This window comes from Typopeltis vanoorti, chromosome 15 (genome assembly GCF_054136105.1).
Source record: "Typopeltis vanoorti isolate ZY-2024b chromosome 15, IOZ_Tvanoo_1.0, whole genome shotgun sequence".
Taxonomy (NCBI): Eukaryota; Metazoa; Arthropoda; class Arachnida; order Uropygi; family Thelyphonidae; genus Typopeltis; species Typopeltis vanoorti.
In genome coordinates this window covers 73,473,127-73,488,040 of record NC_143563.1, presented here as the reverse complement: position 1 = coordinate 73,488,040, position 14,914 = coordinate 73,473,127, and the positions used below count along the sequence as shown (strand labels likewise).

Below are 14,914 nucleotides of genomic sequence, written 5' to 3'. Positions count from 1 at the left end.
TATTTGCAATAATATTAGCTGAATGAACATTAAATGAAGAATATTTTACTGGACAAAGTTCAACTCAAATGTCTTCATCACCATGATTCACTATTTATAATGATGGAATAATTATAACATGCAATATTCATCTTTAATTAAAATTTCAATTTTTATAAATTAATCATGTTATTTCATAACAAACCAGTACTAAAATAAAATAAAAAATCCAGTCAACTTGAATATTGATTATAAATACAAAATTTCATGTTGATAAGTTTTACACAGCAAATGAAATTATTTCAATTTCTGATATTCCAGGTATATACTATAACAATCTTCCTCAAGTGTGTCTTTATTCAAGTAACAGTTTCATCTTATACAATTTGCATAAGACTACCTCAGTTCTTAAAATGTTGAAAATGAACTGGTAATACAAAAGAAATTTGCACAACAAATATAAAATGGCAACACAAAACAGGAGGTCAACTTGGAAGAAAAACCTAGAAAACTGCTATCAAGATAACATTTTGATATCTAAATTGGCTATTTCTAGTGTTACACCTGATATCTTAGGAATATAGTATTCTCAGCCATCATGGTGTAACATGAAGAATAAATATCATAAATTAAAACCCCTGCATAAAAAAATGAATTATTTAATGGAAAACTTCTTGCATCCAGTAATATGTATAAAACGTAAGGGTTGTTGTTAAAGTAGCTGATAAAGGAAGGAATGTATTAATATTGTAATATGACTTAAAATAAGGAATTCTAACTAAATAAGTAGCTAACAAAGGAAAGTATAGATTAATATTGTAATATGATTAAAATTGAGAGAGTTAAGTAAATAAGTAGAAAGGGGTGAGTCATAAAATACGTTATGTGAGAGATTAAGTTATTAAGTAGAATTCATAGAAAAAGTTTAAAAGGGAATTAAGTCAGGCTAGCACAAGAAAAGCAAAGCTATTGCTTAGGGCCGATCCCCGGATTGAAACATTGAGAACGGGCTTGCTGATCAAATGACGTTTGGCGAGAAAACGCCACCCTAATTGGTCGATGATTAAAATACAAGTAGAAGGAGGAGAAAGGAAGTAAGAAAAGGTGCCGTTAGGGAGTAGCTATAAAAGGGTTGGTAACCCCCTGGGGAGGACTCTCTTTTTGGATAGTCGCTTTTGGCCTTGGGGTTTGGTTTTGGTTCTGGTGGAGTTCACGGGGTTTTCCTGAGTGGCGACAGGGGTGATATCTCCTCGTCACAACACGGAAACGAAAGTGAGCGGGATTTCGATTCCCGTTTTCCTGAGTAGGAAGCAAAGAAAAAATTGCCATAGAGTCCTAGAAAAGGAGGGATCTTCTTCGTTTCGACGCTAGTGATAACTACGAAAAGCAGAAAGCTGTAAAGAGATCGATGTCCTCGTTGCTGATAGTAGAGCAAATATATGTGTGTTAAAGTATTCCAGAGTTATGAGAAGTTATAACAGAGGTTTGTTTGGAAAAGAATAAAGGCCCATACGAAGAGCTCAAGAAAGGTACTGTAAATCATAACCTATGTTAGCTAGAAATTTGTCTGTGAAAAATATCGTGATTCCAATACAGAACTGTTGAAGTTATACTAGGACTTCAGTATATGATAGAATGTGTTATGTGTAGATTGACTAGTGTTAAAGATTTGTGAATAGTTAAGAGTCCTAAGGTAATTTTGCATGTCCATTATATTGCACAAGATATTTAAATAACATAATTGTGTGTTAGTACAAATAACGGTATAATGGAATAGTGTGAATTAAGTAATTACGTATCCTAAGAATTGAATGCCTAATGTAATGTATAAAATAATTGAAATGTCACAAGTATGTGTTAGCAGTGAATGATTTGTTAATCTACTTCAGTATGAATAATCAGATAGTGTGAATTGATCTAATTTGTTCACATCAGGTGAATTTATGAATTAATGTGTATGGTGGCATAAACGCAAATAGCCATATTGCTTGTAATGATTTAATGTTAGTCTATAAGTATTTTGGTTTGTTTAGTATTTGAATTGTACCATGTTTAGAAACTTAATAAACCTTTTGTTCAATGATAAAAGAGTTGTCTGATGTTGCTAATCCAATGCACCGCTTAAAATCATCGTACCTAATCACCCGGAAAATTTAATGTTGAGGAAAGAGATTAAGAGTCACGACTGCAATAATATTTAAATACTAAGAGATATATTCGAGATTGACTTTCTCCCTATTCATGACAACATAAATGGTGCAGTTGATAACCACTTGAAAATATTGTACTTAGTCACGCAGATAATTTAAGTTGAGAATCGAGTTAAGTGTCACGACTGCAATAGTTACACTTTCAGATATATTCGAGTTCTTTCTCCTTGTTTATGTATGTAATATCCTAAACTAAATATCCCAAAAGGCGCAGTATAAATACAAATATCAGGGGTACTACGGGGAGCAATAACTTAGATATTGGTATAAGTTTCGATAAAATCTCGGGCATAGAAGTTAGAAGAATATAGATAAAAGGAATTTGTAAGATTAGAGTAGAAGTCGTAAATTGGGACACAACACTAGGTATATACCAATAAACCATTCTCACATATATGCAGATGATATATGAATATCTATCACTGAATATAAAACAGAAAATAAATGAGCCAAAATTCTTAATGATTATGATAAGCAAAATGCCAAATATTAAACTTTCAATTAACATTATGAAAAATGTAACAATTATAACACTAATACATACCCACTTTGTGGGCAAAAGGATGTATCACAAGTTAGTGACACCCCCTTTGCAATCTGATCTTCTACAGATATAACTGTTTTTAAAATGTTATCTGTATTCCATGTTTCTTTAAACGTTATTCCTAAGAGGAAAAAATAATAAAAATTCAGATTCATACTTATTTCAAGCACACTAATAATTGAAAATAACTGTAATGCACTACATAATTTTTAATATTATAAGCACATATTAAAGTATTATATTCTAATATCATATGCTATTAATAACAATGATTATTATTTATAACATATATTAAAATACATGAAATATTTCTTATCAGATATACTAATACAAAAGATGCTAAATATCTTTTAAGGGTAAAAGTCAAGCACTATCAGTGAGCAGTTAATTTTTAGGTATTTTGCTATGTATCCACAATGATAAACATCATGTTTGTCATTGTAGATATGGCAAACATGATGTAACAGCTTAATTATTACAATCTTAAAAGAATACAGTATATTATCCCCACTATATCAATGTTGCATCTGTTACAAAGATCAGAATAATTTGAGTATGAATTGTTGCAATATTAAACTCGCATAAATGTTTATGAATATGTTACCGCTAAAGCTCAAAAGCTGTTAATGTGCACATCACCTAGCTAATCTGCAGATTAACTGATTTGCTCCATTAACGTGCGGAATCAAGAGTTTTCCGTATTTTACCTAGGTAATGTGCACATTAACGGCTTCCGTATCGTTAAAGTTCAAAAGTTTGTTTCTCTCATTTCCTTTCCCTACTCCTTCCCCCCTCTCCCTCCACTTTTAGTTTGGTTTAGCCAGTGTCATATGCTTTGCAAATTCATTTCCTTAATTGTAATAATATTTTAAACCGTTTGATTCTTTGTATTATAGTTTTTTAATTGGTTGATGATTGATTCTATCAACTAATTTGTTGATTGTTTGATTGTATTAACTTGATTCTTTAGATATCGAAAAATAAATAAATAACATTATGTTAATTTAAGTGTACAGAAACATTGCTGTTGTTCCAGCAAAGATCTTATTTTCACTTTAACGAGTGCCTAGTAGGTAATTTGCAGATTACCTAGGTAATTTGAGAAAAGAAACAATTTTCCGCACGTTAACGGATCACCCTAGTTAATCTGCAGAATAACTGATTTCTGCACTTTAGCGGTAACAAATACACTGAAGTGTCAATGGTATAAATATGCAAAAAATTAAAACCAGACAATCTCATGTAAATTTATTTTATTGTATCCACGGAATTTTTAGTCATCTCATGACCAGACTGAAAAATATTTTCCAAAATAAATGCAAACCACTGAAACCCATGCTGTATGCCATTACTAGTCACTACTCAAACCTACTGTAATAGGAAGATCAATATAAGACAATTTACATTTAATTAGAACATAATTCACATAGCAGCCAAAATGAAAACTTAATGCTAATCAACTTTGAAAAGAAAAAAAAATCTGATAGAGTAGATCATGAAACTTCTCAAAACAATGAGAGGATTCTGTCTATTTTTCCTGCCATTCTGTCAAAAATCACTTGTTTTGCTAACCTTTCCTCTCCCATTCCATTTAAGTGACCACATCATCTGAGATTAGCTCTCCTAACACCTTCCTCAATGCTAACAACATCAAGTTCCTTATAATATTCTCATTTTCATTATGATATTGCCATTGACTCATCTATCCACTTCTTACTGTTACTCAGAGTTCTCAGATCTGTGGCATCTAGTCTCTGATCAATGTTTTATTTCTAATATAGCTCTCAGATCCATAGGTTAAAACTGGTTTGAACATTGTCTTATATACAGCTAGTTTAGTGTTTTGACTAATTTCTCTCTTATTTCATATAAATTTATTCACTTGACTTCCTATCATACTAGCTTTCCCAATGATGTCGTCTATTTCCATATTTAATTTGCCATCATTGCAAAAATTGTTGAAATGTTTTACTTTCTGTTCTCCAAAGAAAATAGGGAATACAGAGAAAAATATAAGAAAGTGAAGCACTGTGTAAAATTAGCTAAACAAAAGTCATGGGAAGACTTTGATAAGAACATACAAAACAAATATCAAGAAAGTCCTGAACACAGCTCCCACAACCAACGTAGAAAAACAAGATTTCAAGAATGCAATCTCACTACCATACATCTAAAATGTCACAGACAGATTAGCGACATTGCTTCGCAAGTACAACTTAAAAGTAGCTTTTCTCCCTTTAGAAAAAATATCAAGATTCCTACATCCACCGAAACCTTTGCACCATCCCATAAAAAAACTAGGGGTCTATCAAATCTATTGTTCTTGTAGCATTTGTTACGTAGGCCAGACGGGAAGGTCAGGAGAAATCCATACGGCAGAACATAAAAAAGAAATAGAAAAAAGAAGAGAAAACAAATCAGGCCTAGCTTTTCACACAACTTCCACTGGCCATAAAGTACTTTGGGAAAAAATGATCATGTCATACATTGATAAAAACTGAATCACAAGGAAATTCAAGGAGCAGCAAAAATGCTTAGAATTCTTACATAATGCAACAAAAACCAAGGTTTGATATTACACCAAGTGTGGTTGGCATTCATAAAAAATCTAACTTCCTCAGATCTCGGACATAATACATGTGAAGCACAGAACATGACAACAAATAACAATGTTCCAACAAACATTCAGTAAAGAATGTTTAAATTTTTTCAAATGTTATTGTTAGAAACATCTAATGGACTATGAATTTAATCTTTGTTAGTTAATGTTTAACTTTTTTAATACACCAATGCCCCTGATGATGTAAGTCATACAACTAATGAAACTTGTCGGGTTTTCATGTATCCTGTTTGCATTTAATAAACGTGGTCTCAATACTTTAATCTCTCTCTCGAACTATTCTGGATATTATTAAAAAAAAAAATTCAGAAATGGAGAAAAGAGTACTGTAAAAGAAATCTGAGATAATAAAGGTGATATAAAAACTGAAGATAAAACTATTCGAGATGTCTGAAGTGATTATTTTAAAAGATTGCCAAATGAAATAAGCAGTGCCAGTTTAGTGGTAGAAAACACTCAACAGGAATGCAATCAGGAATATATATATATATATACTTGAGGTAGAAAGAGACATTCAAAAATCTGAAATGTGGAAAAGCAGCTAAGTATGTGATATTCACCAAGAAATACTCACACAGGTGGAGGTATAAAAGGGTTAATGGTTACACTGCATAATTCAAAAGACCTGGTCAGAGAGTCAAATTCCAAATGACTGGAGTAGAGCACTCATAGTACCTATCTATAAAAAGGGAAATAAAACTGAATATGAAAATTACAGTGGAGTTTTTCTACTAAGTGTGCCAGTAAGATTTATGCAAGTATACTTGAGAAAAGACTAAGAATATTGTGGAAGGTAAGCTTGAAGAAGAACAAGCTGGCTTCAGACCAGAGAGAGAGGTTGCCAGAATCAGATTTTCAATTTCAGACAAATGCTAAGAAATCATAGGAATATAACAAAGATTACATTTTGCTGTTAGAAGTTTTAATTTGATATGCTACAGTTATATGGTGTAAATGGTATGTTTTATCAAGAAATACATATATTTGATTTATAAGTCAGCAGTTAGAACTGAAAGAGGTTCAGGAAGATAGTTTGATCAAGTGTGAGACAAGGGTGCACATTATTTCCACATTATCTATGGAGATAACGTGCACCATTAATGATGATGATGTTATTTACCATCTATATGTACCACATTATGATAAAAAGTGACATTAACTAGTGATAAAAACTGGAGATGTTAATCTCAGCCCTTTACTTTATGCAGATGATGTTATACTCTAAATAAATCCAATTAAAATCTTCAGGATTCCCTGACTAATTGAATAACTGCTGTAATTTTCATTTGGTATGAAAATCTGCAATAAAAAGACAAACAACAGTAACAGGCAGAAACACTGAAAACATCAGCTGCATCCTGAATGGAGAACTTATAAAACAAGTAAAACATTTCAGCTATTTAGGCACAATTTTTAGCAAAGATGGCAAATTAAATATAAAAATAAACAACAGAATTAGAAAAGCTGGTATGGTAGCAAATCAAGTGAATAAATTTATATGGAATAAGAGAGAAATTTGTCAAAACACTAAACTAGCTGTATGCAAGACAGCGTTTAAACCAATTTTAACTTATGGATCTAAGAGCTGGGAAAGAAATAAAGCATTTGGTTGATCAAAGACTGAAGACCAGAGATGAGAGTTCTGAGGAAGATTAATAGAGCAAAGAGATGGCATCAATGGCAGTACCATATTAAAAAAGAAGATATCAGGAAAGAACGGCTCATTGTGCATTTAAGAAATGTGTTAGCAGAGCATCTGTGATAGTGTGGTCACTTAAATGGAATGGGAGAGGGAGGACTAACAAAATAAGTGTTCTTTTCCAGGATGACTGGAAAAAGATTCAAAGCTCAAGGATCTAGGTGTGATTGATGTCGAGAGAAATGCCTTAGAAAACAGAAATACAAGATCTAATAATATTGGAGTGTTGACAGATAACAGATTAATTTGGGTGAAAATTGCTGATAAAAGTTAATAATGATGCAACTTTTTCATGTAGTACTATCATAATATTCTGCATACTGTGTAAGGGATTCCTATTCCCTCAGCCATATATGGCTGGTGGGGGTGGCTATATACTACCATACTAGGGAGATGATTATGAGCAAGGTGGTTTCCCGTTGCCTTCCTTGTCATAGTATATTTATAACTGTAGCTGTGTGTGTGTGTTCACGGGACTGGTTTGGCTGTTTTGAGGGATGAAAAACCCAAGTTACCACGAGGGAAAACCCTCAACCTCCGTATGAGACCTGGTTAATCCCCCTTTAGTTGAAACAGATCATGTAAAGGTTCCTCACATCATAGATGGAAATCTAACCCCGGTCTTTCTGACCAAAGAGCTTCGTCTATACTGCCTGAGCTATGGAGGCTCTGCGTGAAGGACAGATGGTCAGGAATTTATTAATGATGATTAAATGTGTTTTTATTTCAGAATATTTCACCTAGAATAATAACTCTATAAATAAGTTGAAGGTCCCACAAATATTGTATTATTCATATTAAAACCATCTTTTGGAAGCCAGTAAGTTCACGTTTTTCACCATTTGGAAACAAGCTGATCAAGGTGTACAAATATTTCTTCAAAATCTCAACCTTACTCATCCCAGAATTAAATCTATTCTAGAAAAGAGTCATAATTCAAAAAAAATAAATAAATAAATAAACAGTCTGCATGAGCCTATATTCACAGCAGACTGTTCTCTATTCTACTACTTTTTATCATAAAATACATTCTCCAGATGTATGCAACGTAGATTGATTCTCTGCATGTCAACCTTCACAAAGTTTTTCGAATAATCAAGACTATATAAGAGCTTAAAACATCTATTTTCCTAAAGTGCTTTTCCATAGGCAAGAAATCTTAAGCAAATGTCTACAATCTCTGGTGACTAAAAAAATCATTCACTGTTCTTCTACTCAACTGCTAAGGTGAAATACATAAATTCCTACTACAGCAAATTATTATTTTTTTATTTTTTAGTATTTAATATTTTTAAATGAGTGACTGTGTAGCTCAGTGGAGATGGCATGTGCCTTCCATTTATAATGTACAATTCAGACATGTATAATGCTATCCATTATACATATCTGAATTGCATGAATGAATGCATAGCATTACACACGTATACATATATATTACACATATAATGTAGTATAATATAGGGGTGCTTAAGGGTCAAAGCTATATAACTGGGAGGAGACCTCCACATAGCCTTTAAAGGAATGCGGAGAACCGACCAGGGCTTTGACCTAATGTCCAATCCTCACCTTCTCGTGGTGCACCCTGTTGGGTATCTACTTGGATGCTGAACAAACGAGGATGGGCTGGTAATTTGGGATTTAGCCGACCAAATTGTATGCTTATTGGTTAAACCAAAATAAAAAATGATGGTACGACATGACAAAATTTCATGGCGGCTGGGGCTTCCCCCGGTTAAACAAGGCCCCAGTTGTTTTCACCGGGGAACCATGCCGAACAGCGAAAAGTCAGCTACTGGAACAAATCCGAAAACAAACCCCAACTCGACATCACGAGAGTTAAAGATTGGTACTATCAACATAAGAAGCCTGAATGGCAAAGAAATGGAGCTAGCTGAGGAATTAGATAACTACCAGATCGACATAATAGGGGTGACTGAAACAAAAAAGACAAAAACTGGTGAGATCTTTCTAAGCAATAAATACAAAATGTTATATTCAGGCAACAACAATCAAGGAAAAGAAGGAGTAGCCATAGTATTCAACACAAAATACGAGGCTAATCTTCTTGAATGGCAGGCAGTCTCAAGTAGAGTAATGTGGGCAAATATGAGAATGGGGAACTGGACAATGAGACTTATTTGTACCTATGGTCCTACAGAAGGTTCTACTAAGGTAGAAGTGGAGGAATTTTTTGAGGCTTTAGAAAAAGCAACTGACACAATGAAAAAGGAAAAGTTGGTCCTTGTTGGGGATCTAACCAGCAGAGTAGGAAATGATTGTCAGACATACAAAAATATTTAGGGAAAATTTGGAGAAAAGAGCAAAGCTAATAATAATGGCAAATATCTGTTGGATTTCTGCTCAGGACATGGACTGGTTATTACTAACACCATGTTCCAACATAAAAATGTGCACAAATTCACATGGAGAGAAGAGGCAAGGAATAAGAAAAGTCTCATTGACTATGTTATTGTTCATAGTGATGTTTTCTCCCTGGTGCAAGACCAGAGTGTACAGAGGATTTGAAATTGGAAGTGATCACTATTTAGTCTGGAGCAGGATAAAATTGAATTTCATATTGAAAAGAATAACATGTAAGAAAGTTTTAAAGCGAATAAAAGTTGAGCAGCTCTCAGATGTGAACTGTAGACTAAAATACAGAAATATTATTGAAAAGAAAATGAAAGAGTTTGAGAACAGGACTCAAACCTTGGAGATTCAGTGGCAAACTCTGAAGGAAACATTGATTGATTCTGCCAGAGAGGCATGTGGTGAGGTTGTGTGCAAGGATAAAAAAATCAGAACTCCCTGGTGGACACAGGAAGTTAAAGAGGCAGTGAAGGAAAAGAAGAAAGCATATCAAAAGTTCTTGGCAAATAAGTCAGCTTTTACTCTTACAGAATACAGAGACAAATGTAAGAAAGCTAAACAGTGTGTAAAACTAGCTAAACAAAAGTCATGGGAGGACTTTGGCAAGAATATAGAAAATAAATATCAAGAAGGTGGCAAAATATTCTGGAGGTTGTTGAAGAAGCTTAGGAATGGAGGAAAGAGTGCTGTAAAAGGAATTAGAGATGATAAAGGTGAAATGAAAACAGGAGAAAAAGATATCCTTGAAGTATGGAGTAATTACTTTGAAAAACTGCTAAATGAAACAAGCAGTGATGACAGCACAGTGATAAAAAAACACTGACCAGGCATGCAGTCAGGAATACATATCCATACTTGAAGTAGAAAAAGCCATCAAAGGCTTGAAATGTGGAAAGGCAGCAGGAGTAGATGATATTTGACCAGAAATGCTGAAGTATGGTGGTATAAGAGTCTTACAGTGGCTACACTGCATAGTTCAGAAAGCCTGGACAGAGGGACGAATTCCCGATGATTGAAGTAGAGCTCTCATAGTACCCATATATAAAAAGGGAAATAAAACTGAATGTGAGAATTACAGAGGTATTTCCCTACTGAGTGTTCCTGGCAAGATCTATGCAAGTATACTTGAGAAACGGTTGAGAAGAATTGTGGAAGAAAAGTTTGGTGAAGAACAAGCTGGATTCAGGCCAAATAGAGGCTGTCAGGATGAGATCTTCACTTTACGACAGATAGTCAAGAAAGCATGGGAATATAACAGAGATCTGTATTTAAGTTTTGTCGATTTGGAAAAGTCATATGACAAGCTGCCAAGAGAGAAGCTATTCAATACGCTACAGTTATATGGTGTCAATGGGGCATTATATCAAGCAATACTCAGTCTTTATTTGAGTTGTAAGTCAGTATAGAATTGAAGAATTGAAGAACAGGAAGATGGTTTAATGTTAAATCTGGTGTGAGACAAGGATGTACATTATCCCCTCTGTTATTCATTATCTATATGGATCACATTATGAAGGAAAGTGGTATTAAACATGATATCAAAATTGGAGATGTTAATGTCAGCTCTTTGCTTATGCGGATGATGTTATACTTCTAAATAAATCTGCTACAAGTCTGCGAGATTCTCTGACTAAATTGAATAGCTGTTGTAATAGATATGGTATGAAGGTCAGCAATAAAAAGACAAAGACGATGAAAATAGGCAGAATCATTGAAAATGTCAACTGTGTTACGAATGGAGAACCTGTGGAACAAGTGAAACATTTCAGCTACTTAGGCACGATTTTTACTGAAGATGGTACATTAAATATAGAAATTGACAACAGAATCAGCAAAGCTGGTGTGGTAGGAGGTCAATTGAATAAATTCATATGGAATAAGAGAGAAATTAGTCAGAACAATAAATTAGCTGTATACAAGAAAGTGTTCAAAGCAGTTTTAAGTTATGGATCTGAGAGCTGGGTCAGAAGTAAAACACTTGACCAAAGACTAGAGACCGCAGATATGAGAGTCTTGAGAAAGATTATAGGCGTGAACAGATGGCATCAATGGCAATATCATATTAAAAACGAGGATATTAGGAAAGAACCTGACATTTTCAACATCCAGGAATACGTTAGCAGAGCTAATCTCAGGTTGTATGGTCACTTAAACAGAATGGGCGAAGAAAGATTAGCAAAACAAGTGTTCTCTGCCAGGTTGGCAGCAAAATGACCCAGAGGAAGACCAAGATATAGGTGGATTGATACGGTACAAAGTGCTTTAGACGATAGAAATATAAGATCTGATAAGGTTGGAGTCTTGACAAGTAACAGACTGATTTGGAGGAAAATTGTAGATAGGAAGTTAGTAATGATGTAAATTTTTCATGTAGTACTATCATATCCTGTACACCCCTTGAGGGTACATGGCAGGAATATGATGATGATGTAGTAATGTAGTATAATATATAGTGTGTGTGTGTGTGTGTATATGTGAGCGTCAGTCAGTATAGACAAAGCCCTTTAGTCGGAAAGACTTGGGTTTGATTCCTGTCAGTGATGTGAGAAACCTTTATCTGGTCTCTTTCGGTTAAAGGTGAGTTAGCTGGTCTCAATATGGAGGTAGGGTTTTTTTTCATCCCCCAGAACAGGCAAACCAACCTGTACACACACATCTACAGACATAAGATACACCAGGAAGCATAGGGCTACCACCTTATCCTCAAGATACGTTGCGGTTAAATGAATAGAAAATCCTCAATACCGCAAGGTAAAAGAGGAGGAAAGGAATAATAATAAGAATATATATATATATATATATATATATATATATATATATATATATATATATATATATATATATATATATATATATATATATATATATATAATACAGTATATATTATACATAAAATGTATAATGTATGCATTATACATATCTAAAAGAATGTGTGCTTTGTATCATGGGATACTAAGACATTTGATATGAAGCCACAGCCTCTATATGCAAGTAGCCTAGTTATGAAGATACTTCATGTGCAAACTTTGTTTGTCTACATTTGGATAAAGGATTAAACAAGAGTTTATGGGAAAGGTCACCATCCATACCAGTTTCAACCTTTATTGAGGTATCATCGATGGGAGACAAACCCAGAGGAGATATTTAAGAAAATTGATTAATGCACAAGCCATATTTCCCATATACAGGAATACCTTGTATAGAGCAGTTAATTAGTTTCAAGAAGCACCCGCACTATGCAAAACTGCATTGTTCGAGGACTATTTATAAAGGTTTTCAATTTAATTTGTTTATTACAAAAATTTAGGATAATAAAAATGTTTAAAAATGAAAAAAAAAAGTATTTTTATTAACTAAATAACAAATAAAATCCTTTTAAACTGATATAAAATTTGTAGAAACAAAACAAATATTGCTTCAATTTTAGCATACAGTAATTTACTTTTTACTAAAATAGTCTTTTAGTGTTTGTTAAACCATCCTTGTCTTCTTTTTCTCTTCAAGTACTAGATCTCTCTAGCATTTGATGCCATTATTGAGACTTTGTCTCACTTTGATGCTTCTTTCCAAATTCGGGTCGGCATTTATGAGAAAGTCGAAAGCTTCGTTGATTTTTCTCACAAATGTTGAAAGGTCAGCAAAGGAAAATTCTTCAACCATGACATCAATGGGGTCATCTTCATCTTCTTCTACTTCATAGGCTCATTGTTGTTCCAACTCCAAAAGGGTTTCATCATCCATATCATTTGAATGAGAATCAATACATTCGTTCACATTGTTACAATCTAAACTTGTAAAACCAAGATCTTTGCCCATCTGCACAATTTCTGTTGAGATTTCCTCTTTCTGTGTTGCAAAGGCAACAAAGTCCTTTGAACAATGCAGCAAGATATTATGCCATACGGCTCTCATGTTGCTTTGAGTCACCTCTTGCCAAGATTCATAAATATTTTGAATGGCATCTTTTATGTTAAATTTCTTCCAAAATTCACTCAAAGTCCAAGAATCTTCTTCTGCTGCAGCTTTAATAGCCTGAGCAAAAGTTTGTCTTAAATAGTAAGTCTTGAAAGTGAAGATAACACCTTGATCCATCAGCTGCAGAATTGATGTTGTGTTTGGAGGGAAAAAATGAATCTTGACATTTTCATCTAAGTCAGTCAATAGAGTTGGATGACCTGGCGCATTGTCTAATAAAAGCAAAATTTTGAAAGGAATATCATTCTTTTTACAATAGCTTTTAACTTCAGGGCAAAAACAAGTTTTAACCCAGTCTTCGAAAATTCCATGAGTCACCAACGCTTTTTTTATTCGAACACCAATGAACAGGTAAATTGTTCTTTGTGAAGCCCTTAAGAGCTCTTGGGTTTTCCGCTCTGTACACTAACAGTGGCTTCAATTTTAAATCACCTGATGCATTACCTCCTAGTAAAAGTGTCAATCAGTCTTTTGACACTTTATACCCAGCTTGTGTTTTTTCCTTCTCTGCTAGAAATGTGCGTGATGGCATTCTTTTCCAGAACAAGCCAGTCTCGTCAGCGTTAAAAATTTGATCATCTGTGCAGCCTTCCTTCTCAATAAGCTCCTTCAATTCATTGGGAAATAATTCTGCAGTTTTAGTGTCAGCACTTGTGCTTTCACCTCGGATTCTTACGTTATGGAGTCCCATATGCTTTTTGAAATTGTAGAACCACCTGCGACTTGATATAAAAGTTTCACTAGTTGTACATCCTTCATTTTCGCTTTTTTTCTTTTATTTTGTCATATAGACTTGTTGCTTTTGCCTGGATTATCATTTGACTCAAAGGAATCTTTTTCTGATTACAATCTTCAATCCAGATCATTAGAAGGCATTCCATATTTTCCATTTTAGAAGAAGATCGATTTCTCATAATCACTTTTGACATATAAGAAGCGGTGCTCATTCCATGTTGTTTAATCTTTTCTTTGCTCTGAATAATTGTTCGTACAGATGAATCATTCATTGAATTCTCACATGCTATTTTAGCAAACAAAGCTCCATTCTCGTGAAATTTTATAATTTCAAGTTTCTTCTCTAATGTCAACCACTTGCATTTTTTTGTTACTCCCAAAGTGTCTTCTTTGTTTTGTCTCTTTTCACTCATACTTAAATAATAAAAAAATATTAAATACTAATATTAACGTAAATAATAAAATGCCACGGGGAAAGAACATGTCTATGTGAGAACCAATCAAATAACTATTGCATAAAAGTGGCTCTTGACTGTCACTTGCGGCACCCGGGAGTCGCCAGTCAGTGTTGACAATGTTAGTGTAATAATGATAAATGTAATAATAAAAACCGTGTTAGACCAAAACCCATGTTGTTCAAAACCGCGTTATACAAGGTATTCCTGTATATTAATTCAACATGAACATATTAATTCATTCATACACATGAAATTCGTGAATTAATGCATTAATTTAACCTTGATATATCTTGTAGTCTGGCTACAACTGATGAGACATCAATA

The 14,914-nt window shown here is 33.7% G+C and overlaps 1 protein-coding gene across 3 annotated transcripts in view; it reads right to left on the bottom strand.

Annotated features, from left to right (window-relative positions):
- LOC150098886 (non-selective voltage-gated ion channel VDAC2-like) overlaps positions 1–14,914 on the bottom strand; it is a 98,952-nt gene that overhangs the window by 69,992 nt on the left and 14,046 nt on the right. For all 3 annotated transcript variants that reach the window (XM_090405322.1, XM_090405320.1, XM_090405321.1), the window contains exon 4: positions 2,734–2,854. In XM_090405322.1, the coding sequence (XP_090261448.1) occupies positions 2,734–2,854 (121 nt within the window). The remainder of the gene's footprint in view (positions 1–2,733; positions 2,855–14,914) is intronic.